We start from the raw sequence: 26,251 nt of genomic DNA on the forward strand, positions 1-26,251 counted from the left end.
ACTTGTTTCCAGAAATCTGTACCCAAGTTGCAGGCAACAAAATTTGATGGCAACCCACTCGACTGGATGAAGTGGTTCAGCATTTTTCAAGCCACAATAGATCGATCGCCTATGTCATTATCAGAAAAGATGATACATCTTCAATCGCTATTAACTGGAGAGGCAAAGCATTTAATAGATGGATACGGCTGCAACGGTAGTCTGTATGTCCCAGCGTTGAATCGTCTTGAGGAACACTTCGGAAACCCAAACCGGATAGTAAATGCCTTTCTTGATAAACTCTCGCAATTCAAACCACCTAATCTGATTGTCCCTGAAAGTTATACCCAATTTTCAGCCTTTCTCTTGACCCTAGTGGATACATTTCAACAACCTGGATTCAATCACGACATCCATTCTACTACAAATCTCAATCAGGCATTAAATAAACTTCCGACACCAGTCCGCCTGGACTGGAACAAGTATGCACTCGTTTTCACTCCAGCCGTCTCTTAAAGACCTTTCTGATTGGTTATCAATCTGCGCAAAGGCTTGTAGAGATTTGCCAGCGCCAATTTCCATAACACGACCGAGCCATGGAAGATCAAACTTTGCCCATAAACCATGGATTCAGAAAACTCAAAGTCCCTTGCCCTCATCTACGAGAACGACAAGCAATGGTCAACAAGGTGGCTCCTTTTCAGACGGTAACAAACAATGCCCCTCCAGAACTGTTGTTTGCCCCAGTAATGAGACCTGTCAATATCTCTACAAATGTTCTCATTTCCAAACCCTCTCTCCTTTCGATCGGAGAGAACATGTCAAAAACTTAAAACTTTGCTTCAACTGCTTTGGCAGTCATCATGTTCAACATTGCAATTCAAAAAATGTTTGTCGAAAGGGCAATTGTGGCCGAAAGCATCATACTCTGCTACATGAGAGCTTTGGAGACAATAATCAGAGAGTGAAGCCGCCATCGGCCGTTAAATCCGTTCAATTACATGGAACAGGACAAGTAGCCCTTGTTCCGGTTGAACTTTCCAATGGTGTAAAAACTCTTGATACTTATGCGTATCTAGACAACGGAAGTTGTCAAAGCTTGCTGCTTATATCTGCAGCATCAGAATTGGAGATTGACATGAACACAGTCGCTAAAATGCCTATCAGTGGCTACCATACAACTAGAGAAATAGACTGTTCTCAAGCTTCTGTCCAAATCAAGCCATACAGATCTCAGAATAGCTCAGTAGTTTCAATCGATGTGCTAGCAGTACCAGATCTCAATATGACACCAGTTAAAACCAGTGAGCTGAACAAGCTTTGTAGTAAGTTTGATCACCTTAAACACATCACGTTTCCAAATGTCAAACAAAATCAAGTGTGTATAATCATTGGAATTGATAACCTTGAACTAATCCACTACAATGAGATAGTTAAAGGCCCGAAAAACACACCTTGGGCTGTCAAGACACCATTAGGTTGGACTTGTGCCGGAAAGACCAACATAATTGCAGATGAGCAAAATCCAGTTCTCAAAACCCAAATTTGTTCCCATGGCCAATTGGACAACGAACTTTTTACTAAAGTTCAGGAATGGATGAAGATCGAAAATTATGGCATTGCATCCAAGAAAAAAGCACTGTCCAAGAACGATGAAAAGGCTTTGGAAATTTTACAATCCACAACCAGATTCAAGGATGGTCATTACGAAGTTGGTCTCTTGTGGAAAGAGAACGCAAAATTGCCGAATAACAGATGGCTCGCTGAGAAACAGTTGAAGCAGCTAAAAGCAAAGCTTTCCACAAAGCCAGTATTAAGAGAAAAATATGAAGAGACTTAGCAAAAGGACTTGCAAAACGGATATGTTGTAAAAATTGATCCTTGTACCGACAACACAAAGTCAGTTTCTTATCTACCTCATCATCCGGTCTCAAACGAAAATAAGCCCGGAAAAATTCGTCGGGTGACTAACGCATCCAGCATCTTTCAAGGCCAATCTCTCGACTCAAATCTGTTGAAAGGTCCGGACTTGCTCAGCAATCTTGTTGGGATTATTTTGCGTTTCAGAGAAAGTCATATCGCATTATCCGCTGACATTGAGCAAATGTTTATGCAAGTCAAAGTTGCTCCTTCATACCGTTCATATCTTCGTTTCTTGTGGGATCACAACGGCAAAATAGAAGAATATGAATACACTAGCCACATATTTGGTGCAACGTCATCACCTTGCATTGCATCGTACGCTCTACGTCGCTCTGCAATAGATAATCAGAAACATTTTCCTGAGGTTTCCCATATTGTTGAACGCAATATCTACATGGACGATTCGTTTATTTCCACTGACGACGTTGAAAAAGCTGTAAACATAATGAGCAGCACTAAAGCTTGCCTGTCTCTTGGGGGTTTTAACCTCACCAAGTGGAATTCTAATTCGGCTGCGTTTTTGCAACAAGTCAGTAGGGATCAACTTTTAAACACAAACGAAGCTTCACCTCAAATTCAAAAGGTCCTCGGATTACCGTGGAATGCAAAAACAGACACTTATGTAATCGAGAAGAAAGTTTTCAAGAAGTTTCCCCTGGATAACACTATGGTAACCCAAAGAAAACTTCTGCGGTTTGTCGCATCCATTTTTGACCCCCTAGGTTTTATAGCACCGCTCACCATCCGAGTTCGTAAAAGTCTACAGGCCGCTTGGAATCATGGACCAAAATGGGACAAACCATTGGACCTCAATGAATTTGCAGATCTAACTCAGCTGCAAAACGAACTACGGGAATTCCGCGAAGTTTCAATACCTCGTTGTTTATTCATTAACAAAGCAATAAAGGAAACAGCTCTCCATACATTCTCAGACGCGTCGGAGTATGCACTCTCAGCAGTTTCGTATCTTAGGATTGAATACGTTGATGAAACCGTTCAAGTGAAATTCATCATGGGAAAAGCCCGTGTAGCTCCAATCAAAAGAATGACAATTCCAAATCTTGAGTTGCAAGCCGCCGTCTACGCAGCTCTGCTCGCACAATTCGTGACAGAAGAGCACGACATTCACATTAATGAAAAAATTTTCTGGTCCGATAGTACCACAGTTCTTTATTGGCTCAGAACCCCAGAGATACGTCATCGCATATTTGTTGCTAACAGGTTGGCGAAGATACTTGATGTATCAACAGCACATGACTGGAATTACATCACCTCAGCTGACAATCCAGCCGATGATGGCTCAAGAGGCTATGAAGTTAAACAGATGAACTGCAGTTCTCGATGGCTCAACGGTCCTTCCTTTCTACAGTTACCAAAAAGTGACTGGCCAAGTCAGGAAATCTTGAAAGCACGAAATTCAAGCGTTCTCATCGTTCATGCGTTGCAAACCGATCTGCACTCAGCAATTCAATGTCCCATCGACATTGCACGCTTCAGCAATTGGAATCGTCTGGTTAGAGTTGCAGCATACTGCTTCTTCTTCCTCGATCGCTTGAAAAAACAGAGCAGTAGCTTATCGCTCGCACATCACACACTGGCTTACAAGTACCTCATCGGCATTGCTCAAAGTCAGAACTTTGGAAGTGAGATTTTGTCTTTACAAACAGGCAAGGAGATACTTTCGTCGAGCCCTCTAAAGACACTCTGTCCTTTTGTTAACGGGAAAAATGAACTCCGCGCCAAAGGTCGGCTGTCTAAGGCAATGGTCTTAGAAACTGCTCGCCATCCGTTAATTTTAGACGGGGTTAACCCAATCGTTAAGCTCCTCATCAAAAACACTCACGTGGTGAATAGTCACTCTGGTGTTGAACAAACACGTTCCTTTCTAATGGAATACTATTGGATTCTGAAATGCCGAGCTGTCGTTAGACAAACAATACGTCAGTGCATTCCCTGCCGAAGAATGGCTCAAGAAATTAGTCCACCTCAGATGTCAGATCTGCCCAGTGAACGTTTACCGCTACAAAATCACTTTGCGTTTGCCACAACAGGCCTGGACTTCATAGGTCCTTTTCCTATAAAACAGTGTGGTAAATTTGCTACCCGTTATATCCTTCTATTTTCTTGCTTAGTTGTAAGAGCGTTCATTTGGAAGTTTCTGAAAGTCTTTCTACAGATTCTACAATGAGTTGCATCCGCAGATTCATTAGCCGCCACGGAAAACCAAAAATATTTTATTCTGACAACGGAAAATCTTTTGTCGGCTCTTGTTCCGAATTGAGAAAAGGAATAGAAGCTCTCAGATCCTCGCGAGAATTTGCATCTAAGCTCCACATCTTAGACGTAGACATCAATTGGAAATTTAACCCCCCTCTGGCTCCGCATTTTGGCGGCAGCTGGAAAAGGTTAGTTCAAGTTTTCAAACTCTCCCTCTACAAAGTTATTGGCTCACGAACGCTAACAGACGAAACGCTGTCGACATTCACTTGTGAAATTGAGTCCAACATGAATTCGCGACCATTGACGAATGTTTCTAGCGATATAAACGATCCACTCCCTTTAACGCCAAATCATTTCCTTTTGGGTAGACCCTCAATCAATCTCCCTTCAGGAGTCTTCTCTCAAAGCAAAGTAGCAGTTACGAAATCTTGGAAAACATCACAAATTCTAGCCCAACATTTTTGGAACCGATTTATTAGAGAGTATCTCCCTAACCAGCGGAAACGCTCTAAATGGCATAAAGTAAATCAGAATTTAAAAGTTCACGACTTAGTCTGGATTTTGGAAGATTTCACACCTCGTGGTCTCTGGCCTCTAGCAAAGGTAATTGAAGTGTATCCAGGCTCGGATAAAGTAGTTCGGTCAGTCAAAATAAAGACTGCATACGGTGAAAAGATCCGCCCCGTTCTCAAGCTAAGTAAAATTTCTGAAGAGTAAATTACATTCACATTCAACGGACAAAATCACATCATTTTAGCACTCAGCTTCCATAAATTCATCCTGCAGAAATCTACACTATCGTTAATGTGCAGTCACATCACTTACTTGTCGATCAACATACAATTTAAAAAATCCAGTACGTTAAAAGGTCCTTCACTCTTGAGTGGTTATAGTTAGGTACAGGTAGGTACAAGCCGCAACAGGTAGAAATCTCGGTTTTTTTTGCGCTGTGTAGAAAGTTGCTACACCGCAGCAACCTCCGCTTTAGCCTTTTCCGCTTGTGTCGCAATTTTTGGGTATTACAATTTTTTGCCTTTACCCGCTCCGTCAGTTGGAAACGCCGATTTTGAAAATCATTTGCTTTGTTATCTCTTGTAACCATCTTTTTCTTCTCTCAGTTATTTTATCGGAATTATTTATTGGCTACAAAGTTCTTACCTAACAAAGCATCGTCTTTACGGCAGCCGACTATTCTTTGCAACCCTGCAAATGGGGCCGGCGATGTCATCAACATTGATGCCCAGTGGATTATTTGCCATATGTGCTCTATTTACCATCTGTGCCCGATACTGATTCGACATGGTTAAGAAAAGTCATGCAAGTATTCAGCCATAACAACATCAGAAATCGTGAAGAACAGTCAATTTAACAAAAACTAGAAACTGGAAACTGATTAATTTATACTAAACCAATGTAATCCTTTATTAATTCAATAATCAAATAAATCTCACAAAGTTCCTAAGGCGGCCAACGTAACAAGAGCAATTGGGAGATTTTGCCACATTGACCTTACTTATATTCCTGTAGCCTAAGGCTCGACACAAAATTTTTGTCATCTTGGATTAAGGATGGTCCCTTAATCCAAGATGACAAACGCTTTCCGGCGAAACGCTTTCCGAGTTTTCCTCCGTGATGAGTGCTGTGTCCCTCTATATATTTTTATTACTAAAAAAAACATTGTTCCAATTCATCATTCTACTAAGGGTAAAACTTTTGTCCCCCGACAGTTGGAATTTGACTGTTGAAAACCAGGCTTGTATTTGTGGAAAACCGACTAGCACGCTATTTCGTTAGGTAAAAGGATGGTATTCCTAGCTCTGAATATGAGCAACTTTAGAGAAAACTTTGATGACGGAATGAACTGTCACCAATTCTCCAATGAGGGCTCCACGTCATTTCCTATCGAGGCCTCAAAAATATAGGCTAAATATCCTAATGTAACGGAACTGCAGAAAAAAATTTAAATCGGACGTTTCTAAAACAAACAGCGGATTAAAAATATCATTTTGAATATATCAGCGAAGATCACAACATCAGCAGACTTTCACAGCATCAAAACTGTGACAAAAGCTCATTAAAAAACTGTAGTATCTAGCTTAAGCACAGGGCGCCTAAAATTGGGGAGGATACAAATAGTGGTTGGCAAAAGTAAAGGCTCTGTCCTGTAAAGGATCCCTCTGTAAACAAAGATCTGCCTCCTCGAGCACTCTCAACCGCTTTGGTCAAGCGTACACTTGAAACCTACTGATGCTCTAACTGCTGCTCAGACTCTTGATGAGCTGATGGTTTAGATTATCCAGTCTTTGAAGACAAAAATCAATTTAAATCTCTCAAGCAGTTCGCATAAGATAATTAAATAGTTTCCAAAAGCACTAGTGACACTACTAGTACTTCAGCTATTAGTGTCTGTTGAGAGCGATCTCAGGTCCAAACTTTGTTTGGGTTATCCCTTTTACCGCGGAAATTTGGATTAGGTCGGAAAGAATCATCAAAAATTGAATTTCCATTTTTTTGTATCAATCTATGTTTAAAAAACACCGTTAATCTAGACTTTTCCGCAGGTACTTTTCAGAACCCACATGAAACGACTCTTGAGTACCATTCAATATATACTGCGGCGAAGATCACTAGGAATTAGCTTCCAAAGACAAGGATTCAGCCAAGAGTGAAACAATCGGCTAAACCATTGGCGAAAAGTCAGTTGACCAAAAAATTAAACATAATTGCTCTCAAACGAACGGCGAGTGGTTGGCTCAGTAGCTAGCAACAGTTTAGTTAGGCTAGCTTTAGCTTAATTAAAGGGGGCGCAAGGGCGGTGGTCAAACTCTCAGAGACTAGTGAGCTGAAGGGCTCGAGACCACTTAATGCCCCCTGGGCGCTACGTGTTTATCCTGTTTTTGATGCCAAAAAGTCAGATGTGTCAGACGAATAATCAGCCTAGTGAAAAATGGCATGAAAAAAGACCAAGAGGACTAATATAATTGCTACAAACCAAGAGGACTAATATAATTGCTATTAAACTGAACCGACTAACGTCGGACGAATTGCTCTCAAACAACAAGCGACCAGTTGGCTTCGGTAGTACTCAGCTGGGGCTTAGAGATTCTAGAATGGGATGGAGGGTTAAAGGAATGGAGTGGTGAAGGGGTTGATCGGAGTGGTCCATACCGCCATTTGGAGGAGAGTGGACTGAGGGTGTGTTAAGAGGGAGGAGACAATTTCACAATGAAATTGTCTCCTCAAAACAGTTTTGGTGAATTGCGTTCTCAGCGACTTGTAGGGCCTCAGTCTCAAAGAGAACTCAATGCGTTACCTGTTTATCCCGTTTTTGAGTACGGAAAGTTACATGCGTCAGACGAAACATCGATCAAGAGAAAAATCGCATCAAAAAAGACCACAGGACTAATATAATTGCTACAAACTTAGTTTGAGAGCAATTAAAAAGACCAGTACCCCGATAATTGCTATAAAACTGATTTGAGAGCCAAGCAAAAAACAGGAACCCTCATTTAGAGCTATCATCAAAATTTCAGCAACTTAATCACTTAAATCACGTCCCAATTTTTCAAAAACCCGCGATTATTGTGAGAATTATTATTGAATGACAGACCAGCAAAATTTATATAAGCTAGAGTCGAAATTGATGCAAAAATAAATTCAACTACTATTGATCTAAAATGTACATCATTTACATATTTACATGAAAACATATGACTTCTACAAAAACTATTTTAGTCTTTATATACTCGTTTATCGAATTCTAGTCCATCAAGCCCAGTTGTCTGCTGACCACTGTTAAGTGATCTCTCATTCTTGCCTGAAAACAGCTAATTTATACACAATATCCGAGTTTGAAAAGCTTTTGTACTAAACTAACCTCGTCCAAAACTTGCTTGTTCTGTTCGACGTGCCATTCGAACACCTGTTTTATGACCCTGAACAGATACATTTAACTTTCACTACTCTCAAGACCGACTACAAAATTAACTTTTTCAAATAGTCAAGAATACTGACATGTTGGATGAGATGTTTCGCCTGATGACATCGGCTGTCACTTGACGCACAAACTCCAAATAGGCCATCTCCTCGTCCCTAATCAAATTTTGTAAAAATTTACCTCGGTAATTTTGAACTATTCACGTGCTAGCGGGCCTAGTTGTGTTAGAAGACCAGAACCCCCCCCCCCCTTCCCCTCGGTGTTTTTCATGTCCCCGCAGTTACAAACTATGCATTGTTATATAGCATGTTACTGTGTCAAAAATTAGCACGTGCGCCTGGGGGCGTAAAACATACATGCTCCCTAAGCTGTTGGAACAGGATAGATCCACATCCTACCGGAACCAAATTGCCAGCTTTTAAATCGGAAACAGGAAATATTTTGGGTTCAAGCATAATCCATTTTGCAAATCAAAAATAAAATCCTTTTAGATTCTATTGTTGACTTTGGTAGAAACTGCCCATACTAGGACTGTTAAAATTAAGACCAAAACGGATCATTTGAGCAACTTACTGTTTGCTTATTTCTGCATCATGAGAATGGCGAACTTCGTCTATTATAGAATTGGACCTAAACACAACACCAGTTGATTAATCCCAACATCCAATTGACATCAAATATGTTCTCAAGCTTCAAGAGTTTCTAGAAAGAACTGATACAGTTGACTTGTTCGGTCTCTTTTAACGTAGAGTTACTGGTTTATACAAGATTTAGGACGAAAGTCAAGTTCCCACTTTTTTGGCGGTTAAAGGGTTAAGGTTTACAATACTCGCTCGTTAAGGTTTACAAAACCCGCTGTCGACCATGTTTAAAGGATGCATCGTCAAAAATATTAGTCTGGTAACCGCAGAAATTCTTTGTCTAAATGGCTCCAAAATGGCTAATCCAGAGGCACCAATTATGGAAGAAAAACTTCATAAGATATTTTAACAACTTGCTTTTCAGAGCAAATAATAATGATTTCCTAAAAAGTGTCTGCTAAGTCATTTATGATAAAAACATTTCTACTATAACTCGATGCTGGTGACGATCAGATATGATGACATTACGCGACATAACAGCAGCTGAGGTGCGGCATCAACAAAGAGAGAGATAGTGTGTGAGAGAGAAAGAGAAAACTTGAACGAGAAAGAGAAGGGAAGAAACCCTAACCGATAGAGAAAAAGAGATAGGAACATTTTCCATGATGAAATTCGACTCTGCAGCCTCTAGTTTTCTAGCGTTGTTAGTAAATAAATCACAAAACACTGAAAAAGGCAAAAAAATGTTTTGAGCTTCAAAAAAAATCAAAACCATTTTTTTCTCGAAAGTTTTGTAAAGAAACCCATCTCCGAGACTTGAAAAATTTCGATGGCCAGTAATGTTCATTAAACTAAAAGGACAAAAAATGTCTAATTTTGAAAACAATTGCAAATTTTAACAAGATCTTGCTAAAGATCAATATATTAATATCTTAAGAAGCATTTCATTGTCTCAACAGACTAACCAATATCTCTGTTTCAAGCCTGAAAGAGTTTCATTGGCTCATGAAGATCCATACACTTGGAACAAAAAAAATTCAAAATATTTGAGAAAATTTAAATTTTATCCAAAAATTAATTGGAGTCATAAAATACAAAAACAAATTATTAATATTTTTAAAAACTGCTTAAATTCGTGATGAAATCTTGAAAAACAATCCATTACATCTATAAACTATGCAGTAACATATTATAAAACCCTGAGAAAGTTTCGTGGATCTTGAGGCTAGAGAACCTTAAGAAAAAGACAACAAATTTCAAAACTTGCAAAAATTATTAAAAAATTGCTAAAACTTTTGATATTAAAAAGTTGAAAAATCATCCAAGACCAACAAAAAATTACTTACTTAATAATAAAAAAACTTATTATCAAACCCTCACGGAGGTTTTCTGACCCTTGAGGCTCAAAAAACCTGAATACACATTAAATGTCAAAAAGTTGAAAAATGGCAAAAATTGTCAAAAAAGCTAAAATTCGTGATGTTTATCTCTTTCAAGACATTTCATTACTTCTAGAACTTATACATAAACCTATTTTAAAACCCTAGAGGAGTTTACTTGGCTCTTGAGGCTGAAAAACCCAAAAAAAAAAAACATTTTCAAAAAAGACTTTGAATAAAACTTTCGGAAAAAGCCAAGTTTTATCAAAAAGTTGCTAGTTTGTGACAATAAAAAGTGGAAAAACTGTTCAAAGGCCAATAAAAAGATTTCAAAAACTTATTATTAAACCCCTTAGGATGTTTTCTGGCCCCTGGGTCTGGAAAGACCTGAATAAGGAAAAATGTCAAAAATCTTTAAAAAAATTCGTGATGTTAAAATGTTGAAACCATTCCATTACCACCAGAAACTATGCAGTAGCCTATTATTAAAGCCTAGAGGAGGTTCCTTGACACCTAAGGCAGATAAAAATCAAAACATACCCGGCAGATTGCCGGAAAACAGCCGCCGTTGATTCCAATCAGCAAGATTGGGATTGAAAGAATAGATATTGAAAAAAAATTTTTTTGTACAAAAACATTTTTTAAGTCCGATTTATTTTGATGGCATTTCGTAGTTGACGATAACCTACTTCTGTTTCTTAGAGAGAGGCTACAGGGGCTACTATCAATACCAATAAGCATTCGAGATGGTAACTAAGACTTATAGGAACGACGTTCAAATAGCGGGCATCTAAAATTGGGCTTTATGGTTTTATCCCGTTTCTACTTCGGACTTCAATTTTTTATACTGACTCAGTTCATTTTGAATTTCTTTGCTGAGCAACTGATGTTCAAAATCACCTTTAGCACAATGAGAGAAGAGAGAAATTAGACTAGAGAAGTCAAAGAGATTTCACGCAAAATGTTGAAAAAGCGGCAAAATGAGGTAAAGTGAAACATTTTTTTTTATTCGACGAAGTGGAGCGCTATAATAGCCGGCTGAGAAGATGAGGGCGGATATTAAAACGTCAAAAATTTTCGAAACGCTTGAAAAAATTGCAAAAAAGTATAAATCTGCGTGTTTTTAGCAAGCGGCTGCTCGTCAGTAGCTAGAAACGGGGGGTGGGGGAGGAGGGTTCACCAAGGGCTAATGGGGGAGGGGTGGGGCAACAGTGGGGTGGGTGTAACAGCGAGGGGAAAACTTGAAAAATGACTAAATGTCAAAAAACTAATTTAAAAAAATGTCAAAAATATGCTAAAACTCATGATGTTAAAATCTTGCAAGACATTCCATCACAACTAAAAGTTATACAGCTTTGTTATAGTTTCAAAGCGAGGAGGTTCCTTGGCTTTTCAGGCAAAAAAAAACTAAAAAAACGACAAACATTCAGAAAAACTTGAAAAAAAGCAAGTTTTATTAAAAAAAAACTGGACGAAAATTTTTATCATTAAAAAGTTGAAAAACTATTCCATGTCCAATAAAAAAAGGAGGTTTTCCTTACCCTGGGTCTGGAAAGACCTGAATAAGGAAAAATAAATGTCAAAAAATTAAAATTGCACGTTTTGTCAAATAAAGGCTAGAATTCGTGATGTTAAAATGTTGAAACCAATCCATTACCACTAGAAACTATGCAGTAAACTATAACTAAAACCTGGAGCAGGTTCCTTGACACCTAGATCTAAAACAATTGCCAAAAAATTTCAGAAAGCTTGAAAAAAGTGCAAAATAATATGAATTTGCGTGTTTTTGGCGAGCGGTTAATCGTCAGTATCTAGAAACGGGGCGGGGAGAGGGGGGTGCATTAAGACCGAGGGCTGGGGTGGGGGGTGCGGCAGCAGTGGGGTGGGGAAATAACAGCGAGGGAGAGTTGGGGACAATAGTGGGGGAGATCAACAGTGGAGGGGTCTTCAAACTAAGAACCGCCCTTCACACCATAAGTATAATTCTCCAAAACAGTTTGAGCTGAAACAGCTGAAAGTCTCTTAGAGCACTTAATGCCCGCTGAGCGCTACCGGTTTATCCCATCCTTGAGGACGAAATGTCAAGCGTCAGACGAAAAATACATCAAGCAAAAAATCGCATAAAAAGACCGACAGGACTAATAACATAACCGACTAACGTCGGGCGAATTGCTCTCAAACGACCGGTGAGCGGTCGTTTGAGAGTCTCCAAAAACTTTGAGCTGTGAAACAGAGCTGAAAGGCTCTAAGAGCACTTAATGCCCGCTGGGCGCTACCTGTTTATCCCGTTTTTGAAGACGAAAAGTCAAAAGCGTCAGACGAAAAATCGGTCAAGCGAAAAATCGCATAAAAAAAGACCAACAGGACTAATATAATTGCTACAAACTTCGTTTGAGAGCAATTAATAATTGCCAAACTTTGTTTGAGAGCAATTAAAAAACATCACGCGCGTTGATAATTCAAATGTCGTCCCATTTTTATCTAAAATCCTACTGGCAATACATTATGTCGGGCACACAGTTGCAAAATTCAGAGGCAGCAATACTCTTTCCAAACCGAATGACAGTCAATTTCAGAACACTGAGCATTATCAAATTACACTGCTTTGAAATAATCATATTTTTCAGAGAGCAGTACAGATTTGATTTTGTCCCAAAAAAATTCAGAGCCTCAGAAAAAAGATTAATAATTTGTTAATTTTTGCTCGCCTAATGTTGACGAAATATGACGCTATTGATCAATGCTTCCATGTTTACTCAAAAAACGTAGCTCACAGATGCATTAAAATCCTTCAAAACTTAGATTTTTGGTTATTGGTTCTATGCAAAATCGTTGCCTCAAATCAATTTCACTCACAAAGTATTTTTAAATCCTTTTCAGATATTTCAATTCAGGTTACTCTTAATTCAACAAAGCTCATTTGAAATGATTACACACTACAACCCAGTTTGATTGAATAAATGCCAGACACAGTAAAAAAGAGAAAACTACGAAAATTCAAGAAATCTTCAAAATCAGTGAAGTCAAAGAGAGAAAACTGCATCTTTAACCACAGCATACTATAAAACTTTAGAAGTCTTAAAACATCTTCTAGCAATTCTAATGGCTGAAAAAGAGACAATACAACTGCAAATGAAGGCAAGATACACAAATTTAAACAATTCGAAAACAAACGGATCTCAGTCAATGGAAACGTCGTTAGCTGAAAATTGTGGCAAATAAATTCGCCCAAATCACGCCTCACCAGAATTCATAGAAAACAATAGCTGTATCTGAAACTATTATGTCGATTGATTTAAGCAACCTTAGGAACTGATAACGCTTGTCATCAATGATAACGCTTGTCAAAAAAATCGACGATAATTCTTACAATTAGTGTCAAGTACAGAAAAAACGAGAAGCTATAAACTAAATTAATAAATCGATCAAAAACACCTATTAGGAAGGCTATGAGACTTGTCTCTAACGCGATTAAAGGATAAAACAAAACATAGTTGGCAGATTGCCCGAAAATAGCCACGAGCGCTTCGTAGATCTGGAGTCTCAAAAAGATAGTATTATAAACAGACCTACGAGAAATTTTGTTTTTTGTTGAATTCTGAGAAGTTATGTTTTCATTGATAATCCGGATAAGTTTCTGCTGCCGCTATTAGCTGTTCTCCAATAACTTCGCTTAGAGTGACACACACTCTCTAGACCTTATCTTTTTGAATTAATTGAAGTAAAGAAAAGTCAGTTTGAGAGTCAGGGAGTCATTTTTGAAAGCGAGGTAAGTCACGCGTGACCAAAAACATAAACACAGCTGGCAGACTGCCCAAAAATAAACCGCTGACGTGCCAGACGCAAATCGGTATTGAAACAGAAAAAGAAAATAGAAAAAGTTTCAAAAATTGTGCTAATTCAGTGTGCAATTTCAATTAGATTCTAAACCTAACTTACTTCAGCATCTTAACTGAATGGTATAAGCATAATAAAAATATCAGCTACCAAACGCTCTAATGAACTTTGATAACCTAGTGAATTATGACCTAATGACCGGGGTTTATCCGGTTTATTTTGCTCTTGCTCTTTTGACATTGACCGTATTCACATTGCGCAGTTCAATGCGTGAAATTTAGAATCCATTCAGTTGAAACGGTGAGGTAAGTGAGAAGTCAAACGTGAAAATCGTGACGTATGTAAAACGAAAAACATGATCAAAAGGTAAAGCGAATTAAAAAAAGAAAAGCGCCTAAATAAATGCCGTTTGAGAGGCTGCCGGCAGCTATTAATCACGCAAATCAACAAAAAACTCGCCCCAATAAGAGAGCAAGATGACGTCATGCACGCAATTCAATTGAAACTGCATGAGCGAATGAACAAAAAGCAGATTTGAACAGATTGCGACGTCAAATGGTCGTAACAATAATCTTGACCAAAAAAAAACATAGCAGGACAAGTCCTGACCAACAATTCAAAGAATTTTCATTGACTAAACAAAAAAAAACTAGAGACAGAACGTACTATTACTTGATTGGGAAAACCATTTAGAAAAAAAACCAGACAAAAAATCAAAAAACTCAACTATAAAATTAGAGCGAAAAAATATCACGCCGCGAAATCACTCGCTTCTTCGCTCCACTTCCTGTTTCAGCGCGACCAAAATTCCTACTCAAATTTGACTTCAAAAATCGTGAAAAGTGAAAACAGTTCTTAAAAGACAGCACCTGAATACAATTCATATTCTTTGAATTGTAAAAACCAAGAGAAGGACAATAATAGACCCACCTATCGATGTGTGGCAATTAAAAATCAATAAAAAATTTTGAGAACAAATTGTGTCAAAGTCATGAAATCCTGTAGCTAGACTTACACCAATAATTAGGCTCATTTATGACTGATTAGCCACAACTAAGACCTGTCATTACCGATACTAAGTGATATGACATGAATAACTTATAGAAAGTGGTCAAAATTGAATTGAAATATTCACTAACATTTTATGGCAACAAATATTTTTTTAAGTTTCTTGATCTCCATTATCTTATCTTGAAAGTGCAATAATAGCATTGAATATTTTGGAGTGACGCGACTGCACTCAAATATCGAAGCATAGCCGGCAGATTGCGGGAATAGCTGCGAAGGAATAGACCTGCGTGCCATATAATAGAGATAGAAACAGATACAGATCTAAATTGAAAAATCGATGCCTAAAAAAAACGAGGTAAAAAACATTCAGCGATAAATTAATAAAGCCAGTTAAAATTCATTCCGCAGAAGCCTCTTTTTAGGGACCTTTACTGCACAAATGAGTTCATTTGACCTTAAACAGATTCAAATTAAACTTACGTTTTAAAGTGCAAAAGTCATCTTATTGAGTGAGGTAAGTCACGGATGATCAAAATCTAATCACGCAAATAACCTTAAAAATTTTGCAAAAGCGAGTGAGAAATGACGTCACGCGCGCAAATGCCGTTAGTGAGAGGAAGAAGTCATAAGGAAAATTTGACTTTTTCAGCTTTGCTGTGTGAACAAATGTAAAACGAAGAGCGTCAGACGACGAAACAAAAAACATAGCAGGATAAGTCCTGACGTACAATTCAAAGAATTTTCATTGACTAAACAGAAAAACTAGACCTAGAATGGACTATGAGTAAATTGAAAAAACCATTTTTAAAAAAAAATCAGATCAAAAAAATAAGAAAAAACGGAGAATTAATGTCAAAATGCCGCATGTGAACAAAAAAACCACTAGCGAGAAATGAAAATTTAATTCAAACAAAAAAATAGGTCTAGAATGAGCTGTGAATGGATTGGGAAAACCATTAAGAAAAAAATCTGGTCCAAAAAATCGAAAAAACAGTAAAAATCAGAGTGAAATTGCCGCATGTGAACAAAAAACCACTACCGAGAAACCGAATTTTTGTTCAAACACCGTTTTCTCACTCTTCTTTAAAATTAGAGCGAAAAAGATTCACGCCGCAAAACCACTCGCTTTTTCGCTTCATTTCCTGTTTCGGCCTGACCAAAATCACTACTCCAGTTTGACTTCAAAAATCATGAAAATGTGTGAACAGATCTTAAAAAAAACATAGCAGGACAAGTCCTGACGTACAATTCAAAGAATTTTCATGGACTAAACAGAAAAACTAGACATAGAATGGACTATGAGTAAATTGAAAAAACCATTTTTAAAAAAACAATCAGATCAAAAAAATAAGAAAAAACGGAAAATTAATGTCAAAATGCCGCATGTGAACAAAAAAACCACTAGCGAGAAATGAAAATATAATTAAAAAAAAACTAGGTCTAGAATGAGCTGTGAATGGATTGGGAAAACCATTTAGAATAAAACCCGGTCCAAAAAATCGAAAAAACAGTAAAAATCAGAGTGAAATTGCCGCATGTGAACAAAAAACCACTACCGAGAAACCGAATTTTTGTTCAAACACCGTTTTCTCACTCTACTTTAAAAGTAGAGCGAAAAAGATTCACGCCGCAAAACCACTCACTCTTTCGCTCCATTTCCTGTTTCGGCGTGACCAAAATCACTACTCCAATTTGACTTCAAAAATCATGAAAATGTGTGAACAGATCTTAAAAGAAACATAGCAGGACAAGTCCTGACGTACAATTCAAAGAATTTTCGTTGATTAAAAAGAAAAACTAGACCTAGGATGGAGTATGAGTGAATTGAGAAAACTATTTTAAAAAAATCAGATTAAAAAATAAGAAATAGAAAATCAATGCCAAAATTCCGCATGTGAACATAAAAAAACCACTAGCGAGAAATAAAAAATTAATTCAAACAAAAAACTAGTCCTAAAATGAGCTGTGAATGGATTGGGAAAACCATTTAGAAAAAAATCCGATCCAAAAAATCGAAAAAACAGTAAAAATCAGAGTGAAATTGCGGCATGTGAACAAAAAACCACTACCGAGAAAGCGAAATTTTGTTCAAACACGGTTTTCTCACTCTACTTTAAAATTAGAGCGAAAAAAATTCACGCCGCAAAACCACTCGCTTTTTCGCTCCAGTTCCTGTTTCGGCGTGACCAAAATCACTACTCCAATGTGACTTGAAAAATCATGAAAATGTGTGAACAGATCTTGAAAGACAGCGCCCCAATACAATTCAAATTCTTCGAATTGTAAAAAACCAAGAGCACCGCAATATAGCTTCGCTCAGCTTACAGCTTCGCAGCTATAAAAACATAAACGAAACCAAGCACACGGGCACAAACTAGTTTAAAATCAACAATTTTTTTGCTGATTATTAATCCCATGCCAAAATTCTAAGCTTACACGGAAATAAAATTTCGAAACAATCAAGGTCCACATGGGTGCGTAGATTAAAACTCAGGAGGAATTGATAAGCTTCAAATTATTGAAACTCTACTACTTACAACTGATAGAGTTAACTTTACAACTTCTGCCAAGCCGAGTTCTCGACTGGTACCCAACCAGCAATTAATTACTTTCTTTAATCGTACTCCATTTTTAATTGTCTTTCGGTAATAGATTGCCTCGCATCAGAACAGTCACCTAAGTTGCTCTGCATAAGCCCCTGAGGAGAGTAATTCAGAGCATGGAACAATCGACGAAAAATCATTCAAACAAAACAGAAGAAAGGTCAAAACGGACAGACAAAAATCCCCTGAAAGAGAATTCGACAAAAACAAAACTAACATAACCGACTAACGTCGGGCGAATTGCTCTCAAACGACCGGCGAGCGGTTGGCTTGGTCAGTAGCTAGCCACGGGGGGGGGTGCACCGGGGGCTGATGGGGGCAGCACTGGGTGGGGGGTGGGACAAAAGCGCGGTGGGGGCGGGGGGGGGGGGGGGAGTGGAGCCAATAGTGGGGGTGGGGGTCAACAAAGGGGGGGGGGGGGTGTCAACCTCTAAGAACCGCCCCTCACACCATAAGTATAAGTATAAGTCTCCAAGACAGTTTGAGCTGAAACAGACCTGAAAGGCTCTAAGAGCACATAATGCCCGCTGGGCGCTACCTGTTTATCCCGTTTTTGAGGACGAAAAGTCAAAAGCGAAAAATCGCATAAAAAAAGACCGACAGGACTAATATAATTGCTACAAATTTCGTTTGAGAGCAATTAATTACCGCACTTCGCTGATAGTAGGTTATCATAAATACCAAAAAATCTTCCTTTAATTTTTGATCGGCGTTAGCACTCTAATGACTCATTGATGGCCAAAATTGCACCACCACCTCAGAATTGACTTGATACTAACTGGTTAATTAAACGTTGCTTGGCTTCTTTCTCCCGCTTCGTTCTCTCCATCTTCTCTCTCCACTCTCTCGGGCTGAACTCTGTATTCCTTCCCATTAATTGTTTACTTGTTGCAGGCTCCCCGCTCGATTCAATGTTAAGACGAGGCACAAAATCGGGTGTCTTCATTCCATCTTCCAGCCTAAGCAGATGTCAATGTCACGTTTAAACCCGGCGGGGCTAATCAAACAGTTGGTAGGGTCAAATCAGGAATTAATGACTTAATACTCGTCAAAAATTCGACGAGGTTTACACATTGTTTTGCAACATCATCATGTTCTCAATTTCCCTCATCGACTGTAGATACTCCTGCCCTATATTACAGCCTTAATACCACAACTTAAGAACATGGAATTCCTCTTTATTTTAAAATTACAATTGTATAATATCTATCTTAGAATTAAAAAATGTACTATATCTTTATACCGTTTGATCAGGAAATATTCTGTCGAAGGACAAAACATCAGACAACGCAAGCAATCTATGACAGCGTCACAGATGTTTTTCTTGGAAAAGCAAAACTATGAACGTAATCTGAGTACCTAGTGGGCATCTTTTGCACTCTTGAACTTTTCTTAGAGCTACAATCAACACTAGGCGGTTCATAGTCGTATGCTTCCTTGTAGTGTCTGAGGGCTGAGCTAGTACCAGCAACGTAACTATTGATCCTAGGAGTGAATGGTTTGTGAGGAGCCGTGAAGTAATGGTCATGGTAGTCCAGGGGGTCATAGGAACTTCTCAAAGGATTGCGATTTTGGGTGGATGATCGCGGTGGCAAGAAATCGTCATACAATTCTGGTGCTTCCCGCTGAAATAATAGCCATTTTTAATTCATATTTTCTCTTTAAAAACTTTGTTTTGGAATATGCTTCAAAGGAAAATGTTAACCAAAACAGAAATTACTTTCAACAAAACCTGAGAAACCATTAAAAGAGCGATCATGAATACAATCATTTATATCGAAATTTATCGCGAAATTATAATTAATATGACTTCGTGGATATGCCACTGGGGAAATATGCTCCTCAGTTACAATCCAGTATTAGCACTACAATAATCACACACAAACGTAAGTCCAGGTACAGCTGTTGTTTTCAGTCCAGTGTCTATTAAACTAAATCCACGTGAAATTGAATCAGATTCAACTTGAAGTTTTTCTGGGTTAAAGAAATCTAAGATTTGTTGAATAACATTGACTCTGAATCCAGTTGTGAACCACCAACTCTTCCTCTGTATATCATATCTTAATTCTGGAGGAATAACTCGTCATCTCTATCGGTATTACTTAATATGAACGGCTTCAAGAATCAACATTGTACTTCTCCTTAACGATATTACTAAACAGAAGTAGATCTTTTAGCACTTTATAATAAGTGGTTGTAATACATATTATTCTAATAAAGCGTTCTTATATCTCACGCTTCCGTTAATCCATCTCAACACTTTCCTGTTGAAGTTCTTAATAATTGTAAAGCTAACCTTTCGGAGTTCCCATGATTCTGAAGCGAATAGTAAAGATGGAATAATCATAGCCCAATAAAGATGAGCTTTAGTTTAACAAACAAGTATTCACGAATTACTCCTCGACAAGAGAGCTTTGACTGCTTTTCCAACTCTTTGTCGAACATGTTCATTCCAATTTAGAGTTCCATCTAGAACGAGACCCACATCTCCAACAACAATAATGCGCTCAAAGCTTTGCCCGTTCATATTGCAAAAAATTCCATCTACTGGTTTACTCAGCACTATTTGAAATTGAACAAGAGCTGATTCTGAATTGTGCATCGCATTGAGATCATCTTCAAGTTTATTGATCGATTCTTTTGTTTCCATCGAAAAGAGCTTTCAAATCGTCGGCAAATAAAGGAGCAATTGATGAAAACACCACAGTTGGTAGGTCATTTATGTAGATAAAACAGTAGCGGGCCAAAAACTGAGCCCTGTGGAACCGCGGACAAAAAGATGAAGGACTCTGAGAACTCACTGCCAATGCGTACTTTTTGCTTCCCGTTAGAGAACTTTGAATCAGTTCGAACAAGCCTTTGCAATTCGGAACTAATTACAATTTTTTCAAAAGAAAGCTATGCTGAATTTTATCCAAAGCTTTGGGAAAATCTAACAAAAAAGAATGGTTTTACTGCTTCAGTAGGGCTTAGACTTGAGTAGATACGACATGAACTGTAACTTAAATGAAGTAATACAGACATTTTTGGTCTGAAGCGATATTGACAAATGCTTACCGAGCCGGTGAACGAGATAAACAAAAGGGCAAACAAACTTTTCAAACGGTTTTGTGAAGATGTTAATGAGTGTGACAGGTCAGTAATTTGTTTTTGTCGCTATCTTTGTAAAATGGACTAGCTATTTCTACATTTCCACCCGGAAGGAAACTTCCAAAGCCATTTTACTTTGCTAAACAAACTCTTTAACGGAGACGAAATTGATTCCCAGCTACTCTAGTTTACAATAGTCGCCATTGAACCATCACCTCTGCCTTAGAAGCTGTCCAGTTCCCGCAGTTCACTCTTTATTTCAGTTTCTTTATATTCGGAGATTAATATTTCCAAATGAATGATTTGCAAGTAACTTAAAATATTCGTACTCATTGCCAGTCACCACTGTTGCAAAGTTATTGTTAAACAATTCAGCTTTGTCAAGGTCGCTTATAGCTTCTATCATCAAACTTTCTGATTTCATTGCTGGTGGTAAGTTATCTTTCTTGAGACTCTTCATGTACTTGAAACTTCGATTTGTCACACGTAGCAAACGAAAATTGTTCATACTCAACTCTGTGCTTTGCTTTACTTAATTTGGGGCGACAGGAGTGACTCCTGGCGCCACATTTTTTTCACGTTTTTGTCTTTCCAACTGAATCTTATGTAAAAACGAGACGTTGCGGGGTACGTCCAAAGTAGGAGAGATTGTCTATTTTTTGTTTGCATTGAGACATGTCTTTCAATTACACAAAAATGCTTTCTTTAATTTTTGCCCGCTAACTGCTATGTCAAGTTCAATTTGGATATCATCCAAGAAAGTTGGAAATGTATCACACATCTTCACATTCGAGATCAGTGAGTCATTATTGCTAAGCACAAGATCAAGGCAATTCGATTTGGTTTTGTTGAATCCGACAAATATCTCTAGGTTCAAGTCAAACAGAACGGAAGTAAATTTGTTTTTACAGTCTCCTCGTATGGCGTAGAAATCTGGAAGAAATAATTATCCTTTTTTGAATTCCTTTATGAACCATGTCCTCGCTAAAATTAACATCGGTACGCACAATCAGTCAGGAATCTTTTTTATTCGAATCGACAAGGCTTCTAATATTGTACAACCATACCTTGATTTTAGTCAATTTCAATTTGCGTCATTTGCTCAACATCAATGTTCTTTCAACGTTTTGAACTTGCAGTAGCAACGCTGTGCGTCGAATGTATATCGGTACTTAGCAGCATTGTATCGGTCTTGTTTTTTTGTTTCTTCGATCATGGAGTTGATCTTTTCACGAGTTTGTTCCGATTAATAACACTTATTTGATGGAACTTAAGCTCCGCGTCTTTAAATTTCCTTAGGGAAGGAAATAATTCGATGCTTACAAGTAAATAAAACTTCATTTTCTCTCTATTTGGGGGTATTCTGTTTGCTAGGTGGTACATTGAAGAGAAAGCACAATATATCTTTTTTCATTTTTTTTGTTTATCTTTCTGCTGTTGTACAGTAGGCGAGTCCTGTTACTGTTCGGCCTGGCAGTTTTTATCTCCTCGGGTATTTTCTGTTTCTCAATTACTAGGTTGATTTTCTCTTCAAAGCTGCGTTCAATTATTTCCATTCCTTCCTCAATAACTTTTTCTAAGCTGCTCCGTTCTTTTTGTTGATCTGCTGGTCAGTTAGTTGCTTGTGTATGATTGTCAGTTTGTTTCCAAATTTATCAATATCATCGGGACCTTTATCAATATCCTCGAAAACTTAGAGTTTGATTAGTTTTGACGTTATAATTTAGGTTGATAGTACGTTATGATTCAAGTAGGATTCTTTAATTTATAACGAAAGCGTTATTTTGCCACCAACTTACTGTTCGCTAATCAATCTCTTTTTCCTTTTCAATCTTTCCTTTAAAGCTTTAGAATTTTCCCAACATTCGTTAACTTACAACTCCATTTTACTCGCCAATACGAAATACAAAATTTAAAGATACCTACATTAAAAATTTTATTATTTGAGTTCATTATAGCTCAGTGCAAAAATCTAAACGAATTCAATTTCAGCTGACTGTTGGTAGTAAACTGTCGACAGTTGAGTTGAGCTGATTGATTATAATTTGGGAATGAAGGAGCAATAAAGATCACCTACTTATATTTCTCATACTCAGTTCATAAAATGATTGTTTTGCATTTTTATTTCAGATGCTGGTTCGATGCAGAGTCCCAATGAATTCAACTAATTTCTTTAACGAATATATGCAAAAATCCAAGTAATCCAACTGTTTTACAATCTTTCAAATAATCCAACTGCAGTATTCAATCAACTTCTACAAACAACAATTCTACTTTTTCAGTAAGTTACTACATACAATTTTATCCAAAGACAATCTAGCAATTTTATCTCTTTCAAAATCAATCAAATATATTCAGGGAGAAATTTTGTAATAATTTATCCATGACACTGCGCCTCTTTAATTTTACTCCATCATGATCGTTTTTCATGCACTCTAGCAGCAACTATTATAAGCATTAAATCAATTGTGAAAATTAATTATGTCATGAGTTTTTTCGTGCTTCTTTTTAGGTACTTTGAGAATAACATTGAAGCTGTAATAACACTTTCGTGTTTGTGTTTTATTACCTTGTGAAGGCATTTTTGTAAAAATTTAGCTTGTGGTTAATAATTGTATTTTCTGTGTATTTTACGCGCTGATTCATTTAGACTTGCTTAAGATTGTTCGCCAACTGTTGACAAAAAGGTTCATGTCCATCGGAGGAGCAGAACTTTGTAGAACAGTTCCACTGTATGAGAGGGCAGACATTAATTGAGTTTAAATAATTACAACACACTTTCAACATTCTACAATCTGGGTGTATGTTGAGAGTTTGATACTGATCATCTGTAAAAATTAGTACAGGTCGAGGTGTTATTCCTTTTTCAGTTCTCATCAGTTTCGCAAACCTTTTTCCATACTTTTGAACTAAGTAGTTAATGAAAAAAGGTAAAACCAATGATATTATGAATGACGCTATTCCAATAATGATTGACATTTTCCATGTATGAGACTGTGTGACCCTGTTACTTAGACTGGTGCAAACTGTTTGCATATTACGCAATATCGGCTATGCGACTTAATCAAGTTTATTGAACGAGAATCGTTGATACCCAGGCACTTCTGACATATTCAATTGAAATATCTTCAACGAATTGGTGGCACGCTTGTGCTATTGTTGCCATGTGAGGCAAGTTATCAATCGCTGGTACTTTTGCAAGCAAATGTTTGAGTGGATCAGTCAGACTAATGTCGAGGCGTGTAATTGTAACATTGTGACACAAAAAGATGTCAGCTCTGATCACAAGATAGGTTGTTTCAATTTTTGTTCCATTCTAATTGGATTATAAATACCTGACATCCTGCAAGTTTTGCTCAAGTTAGTGGGTCATTGTTCCTCATTGTGCTCAAATACATATCAAAATTAGGAAGTGCCGAAGTGATCATCCACTTTCCATTGCCAATATTTCTAGCTTTTTCCTTTACTGGTAGTTTTCCTGTTTTTATATCACATTTCTGTGAAGCAATAAAACGGTTACCAATCAGAAGTGATCCTAGGCATGTGTCGTGAGCGGTTTCAAGCGAAAAAGCCATTAATGCAAACAGAAAAACTGCTTGACCCTACATACCTGTCAATTTCATTTTGCGATAGACGACCGATTTTATGAGTCGATTGAGCTATAGTAATAAAGTCAGATTCTGTAGCATACAGCGATACATATCCATCAGATGGGCATCAGAACCGGTATAGCTCTGTAAAGATTTAGAGCAGTTGCTCCTGTCACAAACGGAATCGCCAAAGTGAAGAACATTCCATCCTTCACTACATCAACATTTGTGAGAATTTTTTTCGTAATACGTTAAGAGCTGGTTTTTAGGTATTGCCAAAGATAATCGCTCATTTGCTTTTGTTTGATAAATTATCACTGCTTCTAGAATTTCTTCAAGAGCTGTTCTTGGAAGTAAAGGCATTGGTATTAGTTTATTGATCATTGTCATAACTGAATTTAAAATTGTAAGCTTGTAGCTAAACACTGCTGTTCTGTATGATTTAATTTCATTCAAGAGAGCGGATAAGGATCCAATCAAATTTGTCTGAACTTGTAACATTTGATCTCGTGCAAAGTTGATTGCAAGCCATCAATTTTCTAGAGTTATTACGAATTAACGAGACTGCTTTATTTAGAACTTCCGAGTGGTTTTTCTGAAATTCTATAATTTTCCGTTGACAATTATTCACGTCTTTTAATTGATCTGCAATTAAGAACAGTTTGTCGTTCATTTTCCCCTTTATTTCAATCCATCGCTTGTTATTTTCTTCTATTTGAATTAATGCAAAGTCAATGTCTTCTGTTTTGATCGGTTCCTCCGCATGACCCAAAAAAGCTTCCCAGTGAGCAAGCAATGCCTGCACCAGCAGTGACTGCCGTTAGTGCTACAAATGCAAGCATAGCTGGTCCTCGTTTTTGTCTTGATAGTTTTTTGTCCCAAATTGTTTTTCTCTAAGTGTTTTGTAAATTTGGTCTTTGATATCTTCAACATCATTTTGAGCTGCAATTAGTTGTTTTTCAACATGTTCAATCAAATTATTGAAGGTCAAATTGCTTTCGTTCGTTTTCATAAGTTTAACATCACATCCAAATTCATATTGATGCCAAGAATTGTTTAAGAGCAGTGATGATTGGTTTGCATTTGATGCCGAGAAATGCATTTGATGCCAAATTCATATTGATGCCAAAAATTGTTTAAGAGCAATGATTGTCTTGCATTCTTATTTCAGATGCTGGTTCGATGAAGAGTCCCAATGAAATCAACTAATTTCTTTAACTAATATATGCAAAAATCCAAATAATCCAACTGTTTTACAATCTTTCAAATAATCCAACTGCAGTATTCAATCAACTTCTACAAACAACAATTCTACTACTTTTTCAGAAAAGAAGTACCTACATACAATTTTATCCAATGACAATCTAGCAATTTTATCTCTTTCAAATTCAATCAAATATATTCAGGGAGAAATTTTGTAATAATTTATCCATGACACTGCGCCTCTTTAATAATTTTACTCCATCATGATCGTTTTTCATGCACTATAGCAGCAACTATTATAAGCATTTAATCAATTGTGAAAATTAATTATGTCATCAGTTTTTTCATGCTTCTTTTTAGGTACTTTGAAAATAACATTGAAGCTGTAATAAAACTTTCGTGTTTGTGTTTTATTACCTTGTGAAGGCATTTTTGTAAAAATAAAGCTTGTGGTTAATAATTTTAATTTCTGTGTCTTTTTCGCGCTGATTCATTTAGACTTGCTTAAGATTGTTCGCCAACTGTTGAAAAAAGGTTCATGTCCATCGGAGGAGCAGAACTTTGTTGAACAGTTCCACTGTATGAGAGGGCAGACATTAATTGAGTTTAATTAGTTACAACACTCTTTCAACATTCTACAATCTGGGTGCATGTTGAGAGTTTGATACTCATCATCGGTAAAAATTAGTACTGGTCGATGTATAATTCCTTTTAGTTCTCATCAGTTTCGCAAACCTTTTTCCATACTTTTGAACTAAGTAGTTAATGAAAAAAGGTAAAACCAATGATATTATGAATGACGCTATTCCAATAATGATTGACATTTTCCATGTATGAGACAGTGTGACCCTGTGACTTAGACCGGTGCAAACTGTTTGCATATCACGCAATATCGGCT

General features: G+C 37.4%; 3 protein-coding genes across 4 annotated transcripts in view; 1 reads left to right on the forward strand and 2 right to left on the reverse strand.

Annotated features, from left to right (window-relative positions):
* Positions 1 to 26,251, reverse strand: part of LOC142334721 (peroxisomal biogenesis factor 3-like) — a 308,737-nt gene that overhangs the window by 219,665 nt on the left and 62,821 nt on the right. The window lies entirely within an intron of this gene.
* Positions 1 to 26,251, reverse strand: part of LOC142334718 (uncharacterized) — a 279,385-nt gene that overhangs the window by 190,307 nt on the left and 62,827 nt on the right. The gene's annotated exons all lie outside the window — the stretch shown is intronic.
* Positions 657 to 3,968, forward strand: LOC142335004 (uncharacterized). The gene is made up of 4 exons (XM_075383333.1): positions 657 to 686; positions 881 to 1,785; positions 2,047 to 3,569; positions 3,832 to 3,968. The coding sequence occupies exons 1-4, from the start codon at positions 657 to 659 to the stop codon at positions 3,966 to 3,968; spliced, it is 2,595 nt and encodes an 864-aa protein (XP_075239448.1).

The sequence above is a fragment of the Convolutriloba macropyga genome, chromosome 2, assembly GCF_964194025.1.
Source record: "Convolutriloba macropyga chromosome 2, txConMacr16.3, whole genome shotgun sequence".
NCBI classification, from domain to species: domain Eukaryota; kingdom Metazoa; phylum Xenacoelomorpha; order Acoela; family Convolutidae; genus Convolutriloba; species Convolutriloba macropyga.

Bases quoted from the DNA above. Each gene is read 5' to 3' on its own strand.
- LOC142335004 (XM_075383333.1), top strand. From the start codon at position 657: ATGGTCAACAAGGTGGCTCCTTTTCAGACG. The intron at 687-880 runs GTAACAAACAAT...GTTTGTCGAAAG, and splicing joins AGGTGGCTCCTTTTCAGACG to GGCAATTGTGGCCGAAAGCA. The intron at 1,786-2,046 runs GCCAGTATTAAG...TTTGCGTTTCAG, and splicing joins AAAGCAAAGCTTTCCACAAA to AGAAAGTCATATCGCATTAT.